Source organism: Phoenix dactylifera, chromosome 6 (assembly GCF_009389715.1).
Source record: "Phoenix dactylifera cultivar Barhee BC4 chromosome 6, palm_55x_up_171113_PBpolish2nd_filt_p, whole genome shotgun sequence".
Classification (NCBI taxonomy): Eukaryota; Viridiplantae; Streptophyta; class Magnoliopsida; order Arecales; family Arecaceae; genus Phoenix; species Phoenix dactylifera.
Genome location: NC_052397.1, coordinates 6,294,050 through 6,317,342, shown reverse-complemented (window position 1 = coordinate 6,317,342; position 23,293 = coordinate 6,294,050). Strand labels below are relative to the sequence as shown.

General features: G+C 39.8%; 2 protein-coding genes across 2 annotated transcripts; one reads left to right on the top strand and one right to left on the bottom strand.

Annotated features, from left to right (window-relative positions):
* Positions 1-2,825: 2,825 nt before the first annotated feature.
* Positions 2,826-10,014, bottom strand: LOC103705353 (laccase-15-like). The gene is made up of 6 exons (XM_039127780.1): positions 9,840-10,014; positions 9,120-9,271; positions 6,414-6,655; positions 5,641-5,766; positions 3,276-4,199; positions 2,826-3,129 (listed from the first exon to the last, which is right to left on the bottom strand). The coding sequence occupies exons 1-6, from the start codon at positions 9,948-9,950 to the stop codon at positions 2,999-3,001; spliced, it is 1,686 nt and encodes a 561-aa protein (XP_038983708.1). The 5' UTR covers positions 9,951-10,014; the 3' UTR covers positions 2,826-2,998.
* A 9,162-nt stretch (positions 10,015-19,176) lies between these two features.
* LOC103703490 (laccase-21-like) lies at positions 19,177-22,819 on the top strand. Its single transcript, XM_008786359.3, has 6 exons — positions 19,177-19,354; positions 20,251-20,402; positions 20,522-20,766; positions 20,968-21,096; positions 21,179-22,141; positions 22,442-22,819. The coding sequence occupies exons 1-6, from the start codon at positions 19,274-19,276 to the stop codon at positions 22,570-22,572; spliced, it is 1,701 nt and encodes a 566-aa protein (XP_008784581.2). The 5' UTR covers positions 19,177-19,273; the 3' UTR covers positions 22,573-22,819.
* The last annotated feature ends 474 nt before the right edge of the window (positions 22,820-23,293 follow it).

Here is a 23,293-nt window from a genome sequence, read left to right as displayed (position 1 = left end):
GCTAACTAGATCTTTTAGAATATTTTCTTAGTAGAAACTAGAGCTGACTATTAAACCTAACATACTGTCTCAAGGTACGTGCACTCCAAAGCCAAAAACCATACAAACTTCTCCTTTCTAACTTTCTTCATATGTACATACGTAGGAGGCAAACTTATTCTTAGGCTGTCTATGGTTCTCACGTTGCGAGCGGTGGTGACCTCTTTTTTGGGAGCGAGCACCTAATGTCATCCATGTTGGCGTTCGCCGGTAGCCGGAAGCGTCGCATGAAGCTCCCCACTGCATCTCCATCTGGTGCCACTTGTCCGTCTTGTCCTCCTCCTCCTTTACCCTCTCTCTCCATTAATCCTAAGCATGGTTCCATCCTCCACGGTGGGCCTTATTCATCTATTGTGGGCTATACTCCTTTTGGGCCTTGTTGGACCCTATTCATCTATTGTGGGCTATATTTATTTTGGGCCCTTTTCATTCATTGTTGGTCGTATTCTTTTGGGGCTTTATTCGGCTCTATTTATCCATCGTGGGCCATATTCATTTGGGCTCTGTTCATCCATTGTAGGCCGTATTCCTTTTGGGCCTTATTAGGCCCTGTTCATCCATTGTAGCCCCTGATGGGCCCAAGTCATCCATTGTGGGCCAATTCATTTATTTTGGACCAAAATAAAAAAAAAACGAAGAGAGAGAAGCAAACTTTTTTTTTCTCTACTTGACTCGTGGACTAGATACATTGATTGATCTAGGTCAACCTGGACTGAATAGGCCAAGCCTTTGATTGGACCTAACCAAGTGAATTGCGTCCGAAACTAAGTGGATCATGCTCGAAAGCTCAACTAGCCTTAGATCGTGTATCTATCTCTCTAAGCAAGCCCACATTCTGACTAAATCTAGCCCTTTTTCCTAATAATCATTTTTGTTATCATCATTGCATGTTCATTTTGTGAATCACACTTCTAGCCATATAATAATTTGACTCTAATTAAGGTTGATCATTATTTTTTGTGGATCAGTAGTCTATCATAATAATTGTATTGAATCTATTTTATTCCAAATATAAATAATTTTAATCGATCTTGTTGTGAATTGATCCCTGATTTGAAGTGAATTTGCATCAAAATGATAATTCCAATCTTAGATTTTAGTTAGTCACTTATCTAATCTTGTTAGTTTATATAAATTTTTTTATAATTAATCTAAATTTATCTACCACACTGATTTTGATCAGAAGTATAAGATCTTGAATTTAGATTACTTAATAAGATGAGCATCTAAATTTGAAAAGACTTTTTTTTTTTTTTTTTTGGGTGGGGGGGGGTGGGGCCTGGATGTGAGAATAATGGGCTGAAGCCGGCAGACTACGACAGAGGACCGCTATCCTCTATTTTGAATCTCTCGAGCGAGTTGGGAGCTGAGGCGCCGTGGCCGCCGATTACGCTCGACTGCTGCGGGAATAACGACGGCGAGTCGTTCAAAATTTTCCAATAAAAACCCTCCTCCTCCTCCTCCGAGCCTCTTTTCCATCTCCTCGCTCTTACTCCTACTCCGGTGGCCGGCGTGCCACCCCGGCCAAGCACTACCACCCAAGATATCTCTCCCCTATTTTCCCCTGTTCCAAGATCCATTTTGTCGCCGGAAGCGCCGCCGCTGCCGCCGCCGGCCATCGGACCAAGCCTACCTCGGCCGAGATCCTTCTCCTCCGTCGACGCGCCGGTGAGCCTCCCTTCTCTCTGTTCTTCCATTTCTGGTTAAACCGAAGGGCGAAGATAGGATTGATGGCTGCGATATCTCTATCAGATGAAAAAATGTATACAAAGTTTAATAAAGTCTCCTAATGTTGGGGGTTGCTCTCCTATTATTTCTTTTCCATAGGTCAAGACTCGAGAGAAATAGAAATCGATGAAGCAAAGATGCATGGATAGAGTCGAGCTGGGGCATCTGGTTTTAATATTAGAATAGTAGAACTAAAAAGAAAAAGCTTGTTGTTTAATTAAATTCCTTTTTTTTTCTTAGTTACAATTCCAACCGTGTTTGACATGAAACAGATGAAATAATGCAATGTTTGAAACAAAGTTGGAAAAACTAAAACGTAAGCAATCAATGTAAGTGCTTGAAGTGTTTACCTTAGCATACAATGAAAATTGAAAATCCAAGTTCCTCCACCTCCTCCTTCTTGATATGTTTTTAAGAGCTTATCGAATGAATCAGCGTGGGATATACAAGACTACTTACTGTCAGATTGAATAACATGAAGTTAAGCTAAGCCCATCTGTACAGCATAATAGTTTCATTTTGTAAGGGCTCTTGCAAAACATAGATCGATATGATCCTTCCTGCCTTTGTTTAATCCCAATCTATATTAACGAACATAGTTAAAGACATAAAATCCAATTATATTGTGAGACGCTTTCCTGTTCCACTCTGTTATAGCTTGCTGAAAAGCTATTGATCGTGGCAGTGAGTTGCCGGTGAAAAGACCAATCAAGAAGCTGTAACGTAGGGTGTAACTGAGAAAGCAAAACAGAGGATCCCAGACTCTTCGCTAGTTAAAAAAATAATAGAGCAGATGACAGGAAAGAGAGAGAATGAAAAGAAAATGGTTAAGAAGGCCAGGAGCTTTTCCTTTGATTAGCTTCTTCTGTCTTCTTGTCCTTCCTCCCCTCCTAGCGAGCAGCCAAAAAGCCGGATAAGACCATTATCTCTAAAGAGAGCAGTTAATGCTGCAACGTGATCTTAGTCCGGGCGATAAAATACCGGTGGGAAGATAGGATTTACTCATACGATGTTCAGAGGGCACCGGGAAAGATGCTGAAAGTCTCAGGGGCTTCACAAAAAGGGAACTGAGAGAAGCTCATATTATAATTAATATTAGAGACATTACCCATATAGATCAGATGGAATTAGAAATTAAGAAGTCATCATTACATTGAGTCCTCAGAAAGCTAGTTTCCTGTTAGAATCTCGAATCAAAAAGCTACAAGGAAGGATGAACATCTGAGCTTCTCTAGCATGGAGGCATATAACGAGGTGGGGGCAGCATCTTGGCTTGTGGATGAGCACCATCCTTCACAATGAACACAGTAGTCATGCCCCAAGTAAGGTGGCGCTCCAAGTGGCAATGCAGGTACCATACGCCTGACCACATGCATTACACAAATAAAGTACTGCAAGTTAATTGCCAAACACTAGAAAAAAAAAAAAAAAGCCTGCTTCAGTAACTAGACAAGAGAATGAGCAAGAATCCTACAATATAGACTAGCTAGTTAATTGATATAACTTACCAGGATTATTGGCCTTGAATCTGATAGCCGCCCAGCCATCCCTTGGAACATCAATGGTGTTCTTTAGAGGAGGATCCACCAAGTTATACGTCAAAGGATCCTTCCTCGCATCAAAGTTCCCAATGCCCCATCCTACCACGTAGAAGCTAAAGCCATGCAGGTGCATGGGATGGTCCTCCGCCAACACCAGCGATGTGCCCTGGAACACAACCTCCACACAAGCGCCATACTCGAACACCTTCACCTCAGTCCCCTTCCTCGGCGCCAACAAGCTCGTTGGCGGGTCATCCGCCGTGAAATTGAAGTACAACGGTGGCTTGCAAGGGAATTTATTGCCGAAAACCCCATTAATTCTCTTATAATAAGCTTGGAGTATATCGATCGAGGGGATCTCGAAGCTTATATTGTTTAGGCTTGCGGACAAAGTTGTTTTTGTTTCATTGCGCATGCTGTTCAACGAGACAGTAATGAACAAACGATGGCTAACAGTAGTGGGGACATTGATAGGGTGGTGTCCATCAGCTAGGCTTCGGAGCTTCGAAGTGAAGTTGGTTGCCGCCGCGGTGTCATTATAGAAGGGAAGGGAGGGGAAGGAAGGAGGTTTCTTATGGCAATTACTGGTGTATGTTAAGATGGCAGTGGTGGCGTTGATGTCGAAGTTGGCGATGTTCTGATAGACCAAGGCTCGGGCTGCCATGTAGTATAGATTGGTTGGCTTCTGGTTGGCTTCTAGGAGTAGGTCCATGGTTTCCCCAGGGGCTATCAGGATATAATCTGTGGTTATGGGCTTCACGTAGCTGCCATCAGAGCCAACGACCACCAACTGATGTTTGGAAATGGAGAAGAAGAGACTGTTGCTCATTGCTGCGTTGATAACACGAAGGAGATACCTCTTCCCTTGCTCCACCACCATTCTGAAGGTTCCTAAAGAGGAGCAACATTTTTTGGTTATGCAAAATAAGAAGAATTATTAGAGTAGCAAGTTTATTAGATTATATTTTTAATGTAATTATACATGGAGTTGGGATGCAAATGAGCAGGAAGATGGGATGAATTTTATTGTTCAGCCAGGGTAGTTGGACTGGCCCTGTAGAAAATTATAAACAACCTAGTCCCAAGCTTGGTTCCTCTCCATTTCTTTACTAGAGTGACATCCATCATAAAGACTTCAATTTCACCGCAGCCACTAAAAAAAACTCCAAATACAAATAAATACATAATAAAAACATATAACAAAATAAATGAACAAGATCCAATGGGTCTCTACAGTCCAAGGGCTTTCATTCATGTACATGGCTCTGTTTTATGATGGCCAAGAAGTTAAAATCTCTATCTATAGTGGTCTGATAATGCGTGCTGTAATGATTTATGAGGCTCTCCATTTTGTTATATGCACTTATCTACATATCCAGTGGACATCTAAAAATTGATTGTTATCCAATGATGGTAGTTGTTATACAACAAATATAGAAATTTCTTTGTTTTTCTGTCTTTTTTTTTGTCAAGAGAACGTAGATATATGAAGTTGGCATGTATATTCTTATCAAGCTCGTGGGCTTTAGGCTCTGTTCTTAAAACACGCCTTAAAACACCTTCTTAAACTGTGATAAATGTTCTCAGAACACTTACAGAGAATCTAATTTTTCCTTCTCAAAAATAGATCTAAATTTTCCCTCTCAGGAAGAACAAAGAATCAAATTTTAGCTAAGTTAATCAGTTAAACGAATTTATCAAGTCACCCAAACTCTGCATCCACAAGAGTAATCAGGTCAAATAAGGTTCAGCTCTAAAATCCAGGCTTATGTGGATTCCCTTTGAGTAGAAGATTTGAGAATGGATTCAAACATTAAAAATATGGAATTCCAAACAAAAACAATCTTAAATTAGGTTACTCCATCAATGTCTTAAAATGTTTTTACAATATCGTAATTAAGTTTCACTTTTATACTCTTATAAAGCATAACTTAGTATATCTGGAATTTAAGAAACTTTAAGAGAGGGAAGTGTGGCTCTTCTGAACCACGAGGCAAGAATAAGAAACAATGTATTAGAATTCCTTATTTCTGTATCTTTAGAACTCGTTAAACTATATAAAGTGGCTTAATTTCCAATTTTTCACTTTCACAAACAATCCTAATTAGATTATTCTCATAAGCTTCTAGAGAAGATATCTTAATATTTTTAGAATTTAAAAAGTTTCAACACAAGGAAGAGAGACTAGACAAAAAGGTTTAAGTATTTGAGTTAATTATGTCTATACCTTTCTGGAAATGGTTAAATGTTTCTACTAACACTTTCAGGCCAAGTGGAGAGTCAATTGTTAGCAAACCATGAGACCAGAGCATCCCCAGAATAGACCCCTCACCTGACTTTGAGCACGGATACAGGTCTCCAGGCTGACCGTTGATTGTGAATGCGTCTGAAACTGGGTCATTTTGTGCTTGAATGGCTTCTTCAAGTATCTCCTTCATATCTCTCTTCCACCACTCTCCTGTATTGGAAAAAAAAATCATTCATTAGGATCATTATAATTAATTTTGATGGAATTACGATACAATGTATGCTTGGGATCAATTCTCTTACAAACAGGAGTTTTAGACTATTGATTAGCTTGGTAGAATAGAGACCTACACAAGTAATTCTAGTATTTTTATTTTCCAATCTTTAGACTAGCATGCAGGAATTACAGTTAAGCCTGCACTACTGGCTAGTTCCTTAAGTATGTAACTGATAGTAATCTATTTTCTTGAACTTGAGCGGTTTATATATCTATGATACGAAAATGTACAGCAAAACTCTAAGAATTTATTGTGTTCTTTAGTCCAAAATAAGTGATGGATAATTTCTCGGTGGCTCAAAGTTCATATGAGGATATTTCTCTCAAAAATTTCTGTGGAAGTCAAAAAGTTTATCTAGAAACCTTGATATTGGACTGCATGCTTCAGAATTTTGACTGTAACAGTCGTTTCTTGATTCCAAGAACTAATTTTCTTTCTCCTATGAAGTCGAATTCTTATGGAAGTATAGTTGGCCCATTTCAGAAGTCTAATGTCTGTTTAACTCCAAAAAGAAGAAGAAGAAGAAGAAGAAAGAAATGGCTTGTGCAGTTGTTTGTGTGGGCTAAGGACAAGTACAAACCAAGTATGAGGAGGAATTCCTGATGGTACTTGAACGGGTAACAATTGGGAGGTTTGGGATAGATAACAATGGCTCCATGAACTGTGGCTCGATTCCAATCGTCGTGTGCATGCCACCAAACGGTCCCTTCCTCGCTTGACAGCAAGATGGTGTACTTGAACATTTTGCCTGGCTGAATTGGGCACTGGGTGATGTATGCCGGACCATCTGACCAAGGATTTCTTGGCTGTTTAACTCCATGCCTGCACTTTAAATTTTAGAAATCAATCAAGCGGCTAGCATTTTGCGTAAAAAGAAGAGATAAGGCTTGTTGATATATTAATAGGGATATTAAAAAGGCTTCAAATATTAAGCAATACATAGCAGTAGTCTTGAATGGATGATAAAATTTAAAATTTTAGGTCTTCAGTAACTTCGATTTATACATGTTGTATTCATTAAATAAAAGTGGTTTTAAAAAATGATGATGGCGGTGCCAATCCTCGGATGAACCCCTAGCCATCAAGGTATGAGGGCTGGTCGGCAGATATAGAAGTGGTTATCATCATGTCTTGGTCTCTTCAATTCATTTCCATTCACTTGCTTCTTACAAAGTTTGGCAAAAAGAAAGACAAGGAGATCGACATGCATTATAATTATTTAGATTTATTCAAGAATTAAAACTAAAATCTCTAATAGCTAGGCAGGAGGGTGTGACCAGTGAGCCTCACCGGACATGTTAAGAAGGATGCTATAAAGCGTTCAAGCATTGTACATCAAGTCATGTTGAAAATATCTTAGATGGTTAGTAAAATTCAATTCACTACTACTTAGGGACCTCAGTCTTCACATGTTTTGTATAAGATCCAAATGTGGTTGTAGCTTGTATTACTAAATTTGTTCAACCTAGGCTTGTTCATGGCTAGACTGGGCTAGGATCGGGCCGGTATGAGTAAATTTAGTTAGATTTGGGCCCAACCCAGCTCGGCATTGGGGCCTCTTTCAAGCCCGAGTATGGTAACCACTCGAGTTTTAAGCTTCAGGCCTGATCTCAGGCTTCCTCCAACTGTTTTCAGATGCTGCTTGCGAATACGACGGCATTTTCATTGCTTCTCATCCCCGAAGTGAACCTCCATTGTGATAGATCTTAGAGATCGAGCGAAGAAGGGCGAAAGCGAGTGAGATGGAGGCGTACGAGGGAGGGGGGTTAAGGTTGAAAGGGTTAATGAAGCGGAGGACGGACCAGTGGCTGGAGAAAGTGGCGGAGGATGGAGGCAGCCGAGTAGGGAGAGAGAGGGAAGATGACCAGGATGGGAGAGGGAGAGATCTGGAAGGAGGGTTCTGGAACCAGTGGTCATGGAAGACGGAGTCGTATGTATGTGTGTGTGGAGGGGAAGGGTTGCTTGATGAATACAAAGATCCAGCTATCGTCAGGACTGAAGCAGAGGTCGTAGAGGCGGCCGAACTTGTGGCCGATGATGAGGGAGCCGAGGGAAGAATGGCATGGATGCAGATGGAGGAAGCAAAAGACTCATCAACCTTGGATGAGGCCAGCGACTGCGTAGCAGCTGGGGAGGAGCTTGGGAGGAAAAGCCAGCGGTGCAGACATGCACATACTCGTCAGCGATGCCACAGCTGAAACTGAGGAAGAGAGGCAGACGAGATCGGACGGAGGCCGTGCGGGGGAAGGTATATTTGCGGATGTCCGGCGGCGGGCAATGGAAGTTTTCCGAGAGGAGCGAGGGGGAGGGGGAGGAGGAGGAGAGGAGTTTCCAGTCGGCATCTCAAGTTAGAAATAAGCGGGAGTCTAGACTCTTACGGCGAACCGGGGTTGCTCGAAAATGGGATATAATTCCTTTTTTCGTGGTGTGCTCTATTTAACCGGTTGCTTTAATTTTTGCACTCTCTTTGGGCAAACCCGTCGAACAGTAGGTGTGCATTGCTATAGGTATGTGCATACTTATGTATTTATGTATGTATATATTTTGTGTGTGTACATATGTATGTATGTATTGTGTGTGCGCATGCGTGCAAAATTGATATATGTTGTTGTCTCTTTCCTAATTGGTTTAAGCTTTTGGAATTATTTAGTCAGTCAACATGGTATTAGGACTTAGATTTACTGGAGGTCACATGTCCAAATAATTTTTATATCAACTATTTGTTTAATTTATCCAACCTCTAGTTTAGTTTTCCATATTCATGCACGTGCACCTAGTTGTCATCCTTTCTGGCAAGCTTAAATGAATTTTAGAAACAATAGACAAATAGGAGAGGCAGCATACGTACATACATACGCATATATATGTACATACACATACATATGCATATATATGTACATACACATACATATACATATATGTACATACATACATATATACATATATGTACACCTATCATTCAACAAACTCTTAGCCTTTTGGAAAACTCCACACCACTCGTCACAACAAGCCTTTGTTATCATCTTGCTGCAAAACTAGCCTTCATGTGCATGATCTGGGCCACATTGGAGAGGAGGTATCAAGGCTGACTCTTTCTCTATTAGGTTTTGGGAGTTATTTGGTTACTCAAACATGTACACAAGGCCTGACCCACTTTAAGAGAGAAGCATGCCTGGGTCACACCTCATCTGAGGATCTCACGCACATCAAAGTCTATATATATATGCATCCTGATTTCTCTATCAGGAGCCAAAATATTACAAAACCGAGTGGGGTGAAGACGTACCAATGGATTGTAATATTATCAGCCGCATGGTTGTAGACCTTGACTATCACTCTATCTCCACTAAAAGCACGTATTGTTGGGCCTGGAAACTGCCCATTAATGGTCAAGATGTTCTTCGTGCTGCACAATCGAGTGTAAGGAGCACCTTCCACCTACAAAACCCCAAAAGTAACATCAAGTTGCAGCATTTGTAACCATTAATGAACATATCATGCAAACTTTATTTTGGTCATGGATCAACTTAAAAATGATATCAAATTAATTAGACATCAGTCATCAAAGGACCACCTTTGCACAGCTACATCAGTCTTTGCTGCTTAGACTACCTATCCATACCCTTACGCAGACAGGAATTATAACATGATTTGAAGCCTCTTGCTCAAGTGAATAGAACAAGCAGAGAATATATATGGGATGTCACACCTCGATCTGTCAAACAAGCAGCGAACCTGGACATGAGTCTTTGGTGGCCAACTATTGTGATCTAAGTAATTATAATACCTTGCTTAGATCTGAATAGTTGGCCACTCAACACCCAGTCCCATGAGAAGGTCACTATAGTATCTAGTGGGCCTGACTCATGCTTCTCTTGTTTCCGTAGGTGGGATAAGAGGAACAGTTGGGCACTTAAACTACTAAAAATTATCTTTAAGTTAGATTGTGGCACCCAATGCCTTGATGTGTAGGGATATGATTTGGAGCAAGCCTTCTGGTACTCACATTGAACACATAGTGCCGAGTGTTGCACCCGGCCGCGCAGAAGAGAAATCCAAGCAGCAACACCAGCCTCGAGAACACCAATTCTAATCCCTCTCCTCCTCTCATCCCCATCTCTAACCAGGAGAAGTGCAGCTTTTCAGGTCTTCTAGTCTATGTGCCTTTTTCTCGAGAACAAGTTCATGGGCTGTTGTAAAGCATTGACATTGTTAAAACTGAACGCGTGGTTGCCTTTCGTTTGAGTAACGTAATCTAATTAACTGGAATCTTCAAAAATGATGTTCTCCCTTGGGACGTTATTCTGCCATTACTCTTCTCTAGAAAAAGTTATTATGTTATCACTGCCGGTTGACCTTTAGAAACACAAGACGAAGGGGAAGTTGGACAAGGGACAAGGGTGACTAAAACTAGCTGGCCCTTTGATGAAGCTAACCTATTAGTTGCACTATTATTAGCATTGGACAAAGGTGGTTCATCACTAAGTAGTGAGACCTAGGTTATTTACTTGGGATGGATCTTTCTCTCTCCGTTATGGGTGTGAGTGTATGGCATCGGGTTGGTGGCGAAGTTGGACAGAGGTGACTAAAGTTGGCTATCCAGTGCAATTAAACCTCTAGCCATATTAATTACACCAATATTTTAAACTATAGATAAAGGTCACGCGTCTCCTGATAGTTGGACGTAGATAGTTTACTTAGGTTGAAGCACTTTCTATTTGCAGCAATCCAGAATTTCATCTCAAAAGTTAGTCAAAAGATGTCATTTGGATTTTCTGGTTCTATATAAGCACCCAAGATCTACCTAGTCTATAACCAATGTGGGACCTAAATATCCTCGCAAAGCTAAGAGTTTAAGTCAATTCAAATTCAATTACAATTACCTCCAATTTCATCACAAGTATTGCGATTAGCTTGTGGATAATCTAAATGCGTCCGTGCTGCAGTGACCTTGGTTTAAATGGGCCGTGGCCCAGTTTCACTCTAATAATTTTTGTAACAGCTCACCCCTTATTTAGACCCTGGTATCCTCATCAAGCTAAAAGTTCAAGTTCATTCAAATTCAATTACAAGTACCTCTAATTCAATCGCAAGTACCACGATTAGCTTGTGGATAATCTAAGTGCGCCCGTGCTGCATTGCCCTTGCGTGACTGATATTGGCTATTTGGTGTAGGTAATTCTCGAGCCCCATTAATTGTACTATTATTAACTTTAGACAAGAGTGTTGCATCTCCAAATAACTAGACACTGGTGATTTACTAAGGTGGATGGAGCCCTCTCTATCTCTCTTCCTCATCCGTGCATATGGCGTCGAAGGAGAGAGCAGCAAAGTTGGACAAAGCAATAAAAAATTGGTTCTTTGGTTAAACTAACCTTCTAGCCATATTAATCGCACTATTTTTAACGTTTGACAACGTGGTGCATCGCTTATAATGACCTCTCTCTCTCTCTCCCCATTGGGCATAGCAGGAACGAAGTTAGTTCTTCAATGAACCTAACTTTCTAGCTGCATCAATTGCGCCATTATTAACTTTGTGGAACTGGATAAAGATGAGAAAAGTCGACTCTTTGGTGAAACCAACTCTCAACCCACATTGATCATATCATTACTAACTTCAGACAAGGATGATGCATCTTCAGGTAAGTTGGACCTAGTGCTTGTGTTTGTTTGTGCTTTAGCAGGCAGTCCAAGTTGGACCAAGGTGATTAAAGTTGACTGTTTGATGAAATTAACCTTCCAACCTCATTAATTGCACCATTGTTAACTTCACACAGGGGTGATGCATCTCCAGTACGTTGGACACTTGGACTTGGGTGATTTACAGCCCCCCCTCTCCAAGTAGTTGGACCTATGCGATTTTTTAATATTTTTAATACGAAAAAACTAGCTGATTTAATTACCTCATGCGTCTCTCTCTCTCTCTCTCTCAAAATAGGAGGGGAAAAAGGGGGTACATGCTCAATTGGCTAGGGGTGTGACATACGCCCAAACAATAACCTGACCATAATTTTGCCCTGTGAATTGGCATAAATTTAAATGCTTCGTCACTTAGCTATGTTATGTAGAATATTGGGCTAGCTGGGTCAAGGCCAGGCAACGATTAGACCAACTTGAGCAAATAAATCTTGCATCGGGCATGAGTTTTTTTTTTTTTTTTGGTTTTTCATTTTTTGGTACAACAATACACCATATAAAATGTACATAAGTACAACCAACAAAATTAAAAAAAATAAAAGCTGACGGAAAAAAGAAGGGACAAATCCTTAATTTGTTCTCCCAAAGAAACTCTCAAGTATGATGAGATATAAAGAAAGCCACGCAGCCGGCTACATCATTCGCATTTCAATAAACATAACGGCCCGAAACAATCCACACCCTCTCGCTTCTGCTCTTGTCCTGACTTTACATGCGTGTTTCCTTACTTAAACTTGCTGTCGTAAGACATCAGTGTAGCCAAAGCACGAATATATCAATCCAAGCCCAATCCTATCCCATTTTTTGGGCCCCATCTTGCGCCTTTTATACGTAAAGACAAACAGATCATTTAACGTTTGGGATTAAGTGACTTGGAATTAACTCAGACTCTTAATTATTTAATAAAACAATCAATAGTACCCTAAAAATTAGGCAATTAGGTGCTGATTTGCCTGATTCTGATGTAGTTATAACCTAAACAAATAAAATTTGCAGGAGATAGATCAACCGTAAGCTATGTACAAAAAATTCTTTATACATCAAATGTATCGTATAAAAATATTTTATATACATAATATATACAATATGTAATATTTACAATATGGGCAAGTCAACTCATGTCAGATTGTTTTTGACCAGCCATAAATATAACTCTATCCTTCTATACCTTCCGGGTTTTCTCACCGTCTCGAAATACCGGATCAACCCATTTTTACAATCTACCTATCAATGTGAAGGAGATTCAGATTATTACTTTTTGACCAAGCATCGAAATTGACTTCTTCTCTTCTCTGAAGATCAATAAAACAATTTTCATGAGAAAATTCTGAAAGGAAAGGTCCACTTTTTTTTTTTGTTTTATGGGAATAGTTTTTTTTTTTGGGCCGCTGGTCCTATAAGTAGATTTTAGCATTTGCATTCATGGTAGGCAACATATATATGCATTTAGTGCCAACAAAAAATATGTGCATAAACTTTATTTTTCTGGACGCATCCACTAAGGCTAAACAAAAGGTATTCAAAAAGCTAAATAATTTACTGTTAGCCGCTGATTCTGATGTAGTTATAACTAAAACAAATAAAATTTGCAGGAGATAGATCAATAGTAAGCATGTGTATAAAAATGTTCTTTATACATAAAATATATCGTATAAAACTATTTTATATATGTAATATATACAATATGTAATATTTACAACATGTGTAGGTCAGCTCATGTCAGATTGTTTTTGACCATCCGAAAAAATGTCTCTATCCTTCTATACCTTCGAAGTTTTCTTACCGTCTCAAAATATCAGGTCACCCCATTTTTACAATCTACCTAGCTATGTGCATGAGACTCAGTTTTTTACTTTCTGATCGAAATTGACTTTTTTTTTCTGAAGATGATTAAAACAATTTCATGAGAAAATTCTAAAGAAAAAGTCCACTTTTTTTGTTTTATGGGATTTTTTTTTTTTTTTTTTGCCACCGGCTTATAAGTAGATTTTAGCATTTGCATTCATGGTAGGCAACATATATATGCATTTAGTGCCAACAAAAAATGTGCACATTAAACTTTATTTTTCTGGACGTATCCACTAAGGCTAGGACAACAGGATATTCAAAAGGCTAAATAATTTGCTATTAACTGCTGATTTCGATGTGGTTATAACTAAAACAAATAAAATTTGTTGGAGATAGATCAACAGTAAGCATGTGTATAAAAATGTTCTTTATACATAAAATGTATCGTATAAAAATATTTTATATATGTAATATATACAATATGTAATATTTACAACATGTGTAGGTCAGCTCATATCAGATTGTTTTTGATCGGCCAAAAAAATGTCTCTATCCTTCCATACCTTCAAACTTTTCTTACCAGTCTCGAAATACCAGGTCAACCCATTTTTTCATTCTACCTACCTATGTGTATGAGACTCAGTTTATTACTTTCTAACCAAGCATCGAAATTGACTTTTCTTTTCTAAAGATGATTAAAACAATTTTCATGAAAAAATTCTGAAGAAAAGGTCCACTTTTTGTTTTTGTTTTATGGGAATGGTTTTTTGTTTGGCTGCTGGTTTATAAGTAGATTTTAGCATTTGCAGTCATGGAAGGCAACATATATATGCATTCAGCTCCAACAAAAAAATATAAGCATTAAACTTTATCTTGCTGGAAGTATCCATTAAGGCTACGACAAAAGGATATTCAAAAGGCTAAATAATTTTCAGTAGAATATTTTTTTTTTGTTGAAATCCCCATACTGGCAGTTTCATGAAACAAGCATATCAAATCATGCTGCCTGAAATATGAAAGCAGAAAAAAAAGAGCATACAAAATATATCAAAGTGAATTAATTGATTAACAATCATGTGAGGAAGACTAAATGATGCATGAAGAACATGAAGTATCGCATGCGATAACGGAGAAACTAGGGAGCACTGGTTTTCGGGAAACTGATGAACTTCCAAGTGAATTTGAGCTACACCAATGCTTAAGAACCATGTTCTTACAAAAAAGAAAAAAAGCTTTTTTTGTTTCTTTTCACAAGAAATTCATCCAGCAAGGACATGTAGTACTTAAGGCTTAAGCTTTGGAAAGAAGGATTATGCTCATGTTCTGGGCTGTGACATGGTGCTTCTAAAATCTGGCCCATGTCCATTGATACCTTCCGTAGCATCCAAACCTAACCCAAATCCACGCCCTTCTATTTCTAGCCCTAATAGTTACCTGACCAGCATCCTAAGTAACAAGTTTGCATGGCCACGCTTATTTTTACAAAGGTCTATTAATTTTCCAGAAAGCATAAACTATCTACATGCAGACCAAACACGACTGATTCTACCTCTGTCGGGCAGGAAATATGATCAAATTTATTTGCTAGAAGATTTGGTCAAATTTGGCTCTCTAATTTCCTCACGGCCATTTCTATGCAGACCACAGCTTGATCATGTTATATATAAATTATGCATGGGTCTTGTACTTCTTAATTGAAATATATACTGCTTGAGACTATAAACTCAATTAGGGCCACAGCCAAACTTAGAGTTGCTGAGCCAGAGTTGTTTGACCAACCATCATGTGAGACATGTGATTAATAAGTAGGCATACCTAATACAACTTTGAATATCTTCTTTCCATGGCCTGCAGTAGACCTGATTTAGTGGAATAGTAGGTCTAGATGGTCCAATAGATATCTTTCCAACCTGGTTTAGCTAATCAGCGGTTCTATTTCGATGTGCTTGCTTTCTACCTGCATGTAAGGCTGCAACCAAGAAACTTTTCAAAAAGAACTAGAAAGGAGTCTTTCATCCTTGGTTTGAAAAAATTGGCATGAATTTGTTTTAGGCTCTATTTGGCGGAGCTTTTGGAGGGCCAAAAAGCACTTTCTGACCCTCCAAAAGTACTTTTGAATGAAAAAGGATATTTGGTAAAAAATTTGAAAAGCTGTTTTATCTTTTTCAAAAAGCTAAAAACAGCTTTTTGGGAGAAGCTCCATTTTGGAGCTTTCCAAAAAAGCTATTTTGAGCTTTATCGAGAAGCTATTTTTTGACCAAAATACTCATAATAAAATATGACAATTATATACTTTCTCCCTTTATAAACCTAAAAATCTGCTGGAGCTCTAACAATTATATACTTTCTCCTTTTATAATACTATGCAATGTCTTTTTCGGTAATTTTGTCATACAAAAGTACTTTCTTAGTTTCTTTATCAAACATATGTTAAAGTGCCACAACACTTTAAAAATGTAATTACCAAACAGCAAACAGCTTTTTATAAAAGCTTTATTTTTAACGGCTCTACTTCCAAAAGCTCTACTGCCAACAGCTTCCCCAAACGGGGTTTTAGTCTTTTCATTTACGTGAGACTTTAATACAATTCTCTAGCCAATGGATAGAAGAAACTTATCCACTTTTCCACACAAAAATTAAAGTGGCGTCTTACCGGCTGATTAGTTCGGCAAATATATTCGCATAGATTTTGATAATTATATATACAACATGTACTGGACTTTTAAGCAATGGTCTAGAAAAAAAGATTCCAATTGAGGTTAACAAAGGATTGAAGCTTCTTCCCTCCACTAGATAAGGGATAAGTCATCTTTCCTTGATTATCAAGTAATGACTTTTGGAGTAAACTCATTCGGCTGACTTAGAACAAGCCAATTGGAGGTTTACAAGGGTGGTAGCTTCCTTCTTTGGAGAAAATTCAGGGAAGGAATGATCTATCTGCCAAAAGATATTTATGTTCACGTGTTGACAAAGGTTAATTGTTACTCATTTAATGGCATGGACTTGGTTTACAAAAGACAAATCAAATGGGGACATAGAAAACAGTGGAGATCTTTTCTTTTAAGTGAAGCTTAATTCATTTTCTTTCCCCCCCGGCAAAAACACTAACCTGCAACACCCAAGCCACATCTCAGAATTGTCCTCTAATTCGTCGCTGTTCCTTCTTTAACCCTATGAAAGTGTCTTCCGTTGGAGCACTCCAATTGCATGGAGTTCAATGAGTCTAATATTTGTTAAATAATGGCAACTTTATCCATATGGGAAAAAAGGGAGAGAGACCCACTTGCACTTTAATCATCAGATCCGGATTACAAGGGTTGTAAGACCTAAAAATTCATGAAGCTTTGATTGCTATCATATTCGGAGGCCTTTCTGTTTGTTATATATAGATATAGCAGAATTTTAACTTCAACCATACTTTGCTGTAAGCATCATTTTATAACTAATTAAAATTCCAACCACTACTTGATCTTAATTACTTCTTCTTATTTAATTACCTATTTAATCTTTTTCTTCACTGATTATGACGAAGAATTAGCTTATGATAACATTTTCATAAACAAACAAAGATAGTACATATACAGAGTGATTTTGTTTCTTGCCATCCATTATTTGCTGCTAAAAACGCCAATAACTCCTTATATATAATAGCCATCCTCTTACTTCTTAAACAGTAACTTGGGATACCATTATATTGCAATTCCACGTAACTGATGACCACCCAGCGAAGAGAATAGACTAGACGCGTCGATTGGGAGGCGAGGTTCCTCGAAGCCCAAAGAGCTGATAATTTGGAGTTCAGTCCATAATGGAAGCTGAAGCTTTCACGTAGGCAGAGCCAACTTATCTTGGCCATCTCGTCGTCCAAGTCAAATGCAAGGTGGCATAGGAATCTGGAAGGATGGCTTGGTTGAATTTGCCTACCATGCAAGGTCCAAGGCTTCGACTTGTCGATCTCGTCAACTTCCTAGCTGGATCATGATCATTTGAGGGGATCAATCATTTGGCCATCATTGACCATCTGATTCATGGGCTTTTTCTTCAGATTTCGAAGATTGACGAGGGCCCCACTTAATGTGCTGTTGCTCGACAAGATATTTACGTGACGCAAGGCATGACCCCATGCATGCGCCCAATGGGTTTAGGTTAGGAAACGTATGAAACAATGTTATCTTCGCTACCAAACTCAGTTTGACCCCAATTCTCCAATGGGTTCTTACAAACCTTCTTAGACTATTGACGTATTAATTTTCCTTCTTTTAAATGATTTTCAAGTGATGGGATTGCCTTTTCTTATTGTTTTGGGGGGATAAAGGATGAGATGAGCCCAATTACAGTCTAAGAAAACAACAACATTACAGGATTGGTCGATGGACATTACAGTCTATTAGGTTCTTGAGTTGTTAAGACTATTAATTAATAATGATACAGCGATCAAGAGTGGTAATTAAGAAAGGAAAGATAGTGGCTCAAATAAATATGGACATGCAAATATTGTTTAGCATAATTGTGTATGCCACTTCAAAATAAATCCTTACATAAAGTAAACACATACCAAATTAAAATAGTGTACAAGGCCTAACTATTTCAATATTCAGGATTCAAAATTAAAAATTTATTAAAAAGGTGGAGCTAATTTGTTTATAGAACAAAAATGACAGAAGCGGTATAGACCACACCATCCCAGTATTGTCTTGTGGAATGATTGCGTATCATGGTTTCATAGAATGATGACTCTTATAATAATTAAATATAAATTGCATATCACTTATCGATTTCATAAATCTAATCTAACTTAGTAGAAGTCTTGACGTCAGTGTGGTAATGTCATTATCCTCTAATGGCCTATTAATTTTTGGTGTGAGTGCTAGGTTGGAGCCTTATCCGCGTTGCTCTCAATTCATGTAATTGTTTATTGATCTTGAAGCAATGTGGGACAACTGTAACTTCTTGTAAACAAAGTATGGAGACTTATAGTTTTGCAAGAACAAGCAAGCTTTGAAGGACCATTATGCCTCTACTTTGCCAACTAAGGCAAAAGAAAATGTTGATTGTCCTCTTCCTCTTTAATACTAATAAACTTCTTGTAAACAAAGTATGGAGATATAGTTTTGCAAGAACAATCAAGCTTTGAAGGACCATTATGCCTCTACTTTTGCCAACTAAGGCAAAAGAAAATGTTGATTGTCCTTTTCCCCTTTAATACTAATAATCTCAATTTAGGATTATTGAGGTTGACAGGACCACGAAGAAGCAAATTGACACCGGAATTCCAATATAAACACACACACACACACACTCCAATTTAATAGAAAATAAAAATGATCAAAGATCAAATAATGCGAGTGAAAGTACAAGATCTAAGTGGTTCGGCAAAATCCTGCCCATGTCGATGAAGAGAATAAACTCGATCTTTATAGAGGATATAATCATCGAGTTTTTATCCCAAAAGTCCAATCCCAAGAACCGCTGCATGCCCCTCTCTTACTGGTGTATGATCATTGAGTTGGTCTCTTGACCCAAAGTCGGAAGGCTGCTAGAAACTAGAAGAGGCTTGCCAGCTCTGAGCCCGAACCAAATCCAAACGCGTTCCCGTTGTGCGAGCCATCCGTTGACTGCAAAATATTTTGACTTTCCAAAAAATAGTTATTAGTAAAACCCTGCGAAACCATCGAAGAGTTCCAACCCGCTAAAGCCTTTGCCATGGTTAGGGGCCCGGTTACCGCGGTTTGAAGAAACGTGAATGAATGGATCACCATAAGCTTTCATACCAAACAACTGGAAGTTGGAACTAGTCATCTTGTCCAAAATTCCATAGCCATGCAAACTGTTGCCTCTATAAATACCGCATGGGGGATCTCTCAAAGGCCAAACAACATATAGAGCAAAGTTCTTCTCCCTTCTCTCTTCTCTGCTCCCTCCTATCAAATTGTGGGCATCCTTAAGGTTTCCATCATGCATTTGTTCGGATTTGTGGTGTTATGTGGTCTACTTGCTAGCCCGGTTTGGGCTACCACTCATCAACATGACTTTGTTGTAAGTTTAACTCAATCGGTACCACCATTTGAAGTCTTCCATACTAATTATATAGGGTATCCTTTTGGAAATGATGTGCATGCATATTATGAGCCTACGCTCATATGGTTAGCTTTTTTTTCCCCTCCTTTCTCCTTTTTTTCCCCTACTGGGAGCTTATGTCTATATTATGACCACTGGAAGGGGAGCTGCGGATGGTTGCTATCATGAGCGCATGATGTCCGTGCGTTGTTCGATAGCCGTCTATCTTCTAATAATGGCCATTCTGGGATGCACAACACTCTGTGGCGCACAAGCCGCAGAGGATTCTGGTTGCCAGAAGGGATGCCAATGGCCTGGCTAGGTTTAACACATGAGTTTGGTCCAAGATCAAATAGCTAATGAGGGGGCCAAGCCCTTTAAGTCCTATTAGATATAGTCTTGTTATGCTCTGCCGATATGCAAGGCTCTTTTTGCAAGGAAGATGGTCTACATGTACCTTATGTGGACGTGGGCTGGTCTTCCTTATCAAGTGACCAATCTCAAGATTTTTTTCTGTCTTTTAAAAAACTTCCCCATGGAATTAGTAGCCTTAATTAGCACATACTTCCATTCTCCTATATAGAATTTCAATTTCACATTTGCCTGCAAAAAAACTGGCCTCCGTGGGCATGAGTGAATAGTAATTTACATGGTCATGACTTAACTAACTGCTAAGTTCTTTTCCATACTCCAATTTTGAATAGTCGTTCTATGCTGCATGATAGAGAAAGAATACCTAACCGTACGTTGCATGTTCATAGTTATGACCAATTTCGAATCTCTAGATCATTTCTTATTAAAAAAAAACTTCTAGACCACGCGTATAAGTTTGAATCACTTACCCATAGCTTATGATGATTACCTAATTGCTGCAGATAGAAGAAACTCCCTACAGTCGGCTCTGTGACACCAAGAAAATCCTGACGGTGAACGGCCAGTTCCCAGGGCCAACCATCAAAGCTCGCAAGGGTGACACCGTTATCGTTAGGGTTTACAACCATGCGGGGAAAAACATCACGCTCCATTGGTACGTATCAAAATCCTTGAGCACTTCCATTCGAAACTATTAAATGAACTACTGAACGCCTATGATTTGGAGCTCTGTGATTGACACAGTTTATTAATTCTGGTTACATTAATTCTCAGGCATGGGGTGGACCAGCCAAGGAATCCATGGTCCGACGGCCCGGAGTACATCACGCAGTGTCCAATCCAGCCTGGAGCCAACTTCACGTACACCATCTTGTTCTCTGAAGAGGAAGGCACCCTCTGGTGGCATGCCCACAGCGACTGGGATCGGGCGACGGTACATGGAGCCATTATAGTGTACCCTCGGCGCGGAACCACCTTCCCCTTCCCCAAGCCCTACAAGGAGATACCCATCATTCTAGGTACATCCTCTTCTCTTCCTCTAGTTCTTCAAGTGATGCTATACCCATGCACAATTTTTTGCCGACTCCTAGCCTAGATACTAACGTAGCAATGCTACGTAAAACTGTGCATGGATACAGTATAAGCAGGCTTCTTAAATTTGATTCATAAAGGAGGTGACAAAATCTCGACCATTTCATCATTGTATTAATTACTAACAGGAGAATGGTGGATCGCCAACGTGAGTGAAGTCATAGAAGACGCTCTCCGCACCGGCGGTGACCCGCAAATATCCGATGCCTACACCATCAACGGCCAACCCGGCGACCTCTACGACTGCTCCAAACCAGGTAACTCTCTCATCCAACTACATGTCGTTCACTAGTGTGCGTGCAGTCTCTTACCATTTTGTCTCACTGTACATATATATAGGAACATTCAAGGCTTTAGTGGAGCATGGCAAGACTTACCTCCTCCGAGTGGTCAATGCAGCCGTCAACAACGAGCTCTTCTTCGCCATTGCCGGACACCGGCTCACGGTGGTCGGCACCGATGCGAGCTACACTAAGCCCTTCACGACCGACTTCATCATGATCACACCAGGCCAGACCATGGACCTCCTTCTTGAGGCCAACCAACCAGTCGCTAACTCTACCAACAATCGTTACTACATGGCAGCTTCGGCCTACTCGAGCGCGGTTAACGTCGCGTTCGATGACACTACCACGACAGCCATCGTGGAGTACATCAACGGCACCAGTACTTCATCGACCTCTCCGCCACTCCCCTACCTCCCATCATTCGACGACACCGATTCGGCCACCAACTTCACCGCCAACCTCCGGTCTCTGGCGAGCAAAGACCACCCGGTCGACGTCCCGCAAACCATCGATGAACGGATCATCATCTCGGTATCGGTCAATGAGATTTTATGCCCCAACGGATCGTGCGCGGGGCCGAATGGAAACCGGCTCGCCGCTAGCCTTAACAACGTAAGTTTTACTTTACCGTTCATCGATATCCTCGACGCCTACTACCGGAACATCGATGGGGTCTACCGGACGGGGTTTCCAAGCGAGCCGCCATTCTACTTCAACTTCACCGGAGATAACTTGCCGTTCAGCTTGTTGTTTCCGAGGAGCGCGACGGAGGTTAGGGTCTTGGAGTACAATACTAGCGTGGAGGTCGTGTTCCAGGGAACTAACCTTTTGGCTGGGGAGAACCATCCCATGCACTTGCATGGCTTTAGCTTCTACGTGGTGGGACGGGGGTTCGGAAACTATGACAAGGAGAAGGACCCGGATAGCTATAATTTGGTGGACCCACCATTCGAGAACACGGTTGGAGTGCCCAAGAATGGGTGGGCGGCTATCAGGTTCAGGGCTGCAAACCCAGGTGAGCTTGGCTTCGTTTCTTCACGTTTTCGGTCTTGGGCTGACTTTGCTTTTGGAAGTGTCCTGGGTTAAGTCGAGCGCTTCCTTTTTCTCGATTTTATCTTGACTTTATGAAAAGAAAATGATTTAAAAGATTTTCTCGATTTATAATACTTAATGGACAATTTCTTCCAACTTTGACTTGGTGGTTTTTTCTGTCCCAAACTTTTTCTTTAATTTTTCCTAGATAGAGATGTGAAAATATTTTTTTCCTGTTTTCGTCGCGCATATTTATTTATTCATTTGGAATACATTTGTTCAGGCGTCTGGTTCATGCACTGCCACTTGGATCGCCATGCCAGCTGGGGAATGGACACTGTGTTCATAGTGAAGAATGGTGCGAGCCCGCAAGCTCGAATGCTGCCTCCACCTTCAAACATGCCTCCTTGTTAGAAGATTCAATCAAGAAAGCTTTAGATATGAGTTGCTTGCAGCGTTGGAAATATTAAACCATAGTAATATTAATCCTTCCCCATCAATATCAGTTAATAAAGGGACAGACACTCTCTGTTTCACATGGGGAACTGGAAGATAGATTTATTTCATTATTCTTGTAATTTTCTTTTTTTTTCATTATTTCAATTGTAAGTAGCTTGTAACTTTGTGGATCATCTCAATAAATTAATATTTTAAATCAAAATATGAATTACATGTACATTTATGTACAATTGCAATTTGACTGTGAGCATATAGATCAATAACTATTCCTTCAGGAGCATATTTGGCATTTGTATCGTATAGAGAACAATGCCTTAAGACACGCAGATCCCTGAAAAAAGTAGCCATAATGACCCATAAGTGGGAAATTAATTGGCTCCAATTTCTGACAATTTACCAACGAAGAAAAAATCTTTTTGTCAACGTGTGGTTTCAACTTAGTATTAGGCAGATCAAAGTGATGAGGGGAATCAAATTACAATTAGGGAGACAGATCAATAGATTCTCTCGAATCCCGTTTCCATCTCCATCGCATTCCCGTTTTCATTTCTTTTATTCTTCTATTCTGTCGATCGCAGTACAGCAGGGGACTCTACCTGATCCCTCTGCCTTGAACTGCAACAGTGTCCTCCTGACTTGTGACTTCCAACACGGACAGCGGCTCTGCCCCTTTGTC

Excerpts from the sequence above, each read along its gene's own strand:
- LOC103705353 (XM_039127780.1), bottom strand. The coding sequence starts at position 9,950 with ATGGGGATGAGAGGAGGAGAGGGATTAGAATTGGTGTTCTCGAGGCTG. Across the intron at positions 6,656-9,119 it reads GATAATATTACAATCCATTG|GCATGGAGTTAAACAGCCAA; the intron begins GTACGTCTTCAC and ends TTTAAAGTGCAG. Across the intron at positions 3,130-3,275 it reads ATTCAAGGCCAATAATCCTG|GCGTATGGTACCTGCATTGC; the intron begins GTAAGTTATATC and ends GCATGTGGTCAG.
- LOC103703490 (XM_008786359.3), top strand. The coding sequence starts at position 19,274 with ATGCATTTGTTCGGATTTGTGGTGTTATGTGGTCTACTTGCTAGCCCG. Across the intron at positions 19,355-20,250 it reads CTCATCAACATGACTTTGTT|ATAGAAGAAACTCCCTACAG; the intron begins GTAAGTTTAACT and ends TAATTGCTGCAG. Across the intron at positions 21,097-21,178 it reads CTACGACTGCTCCAAACCAG|GAACATTCAAGGCTTTAGTG; the intron begins GTAACTCTCTCA and ends ACATATATATAG.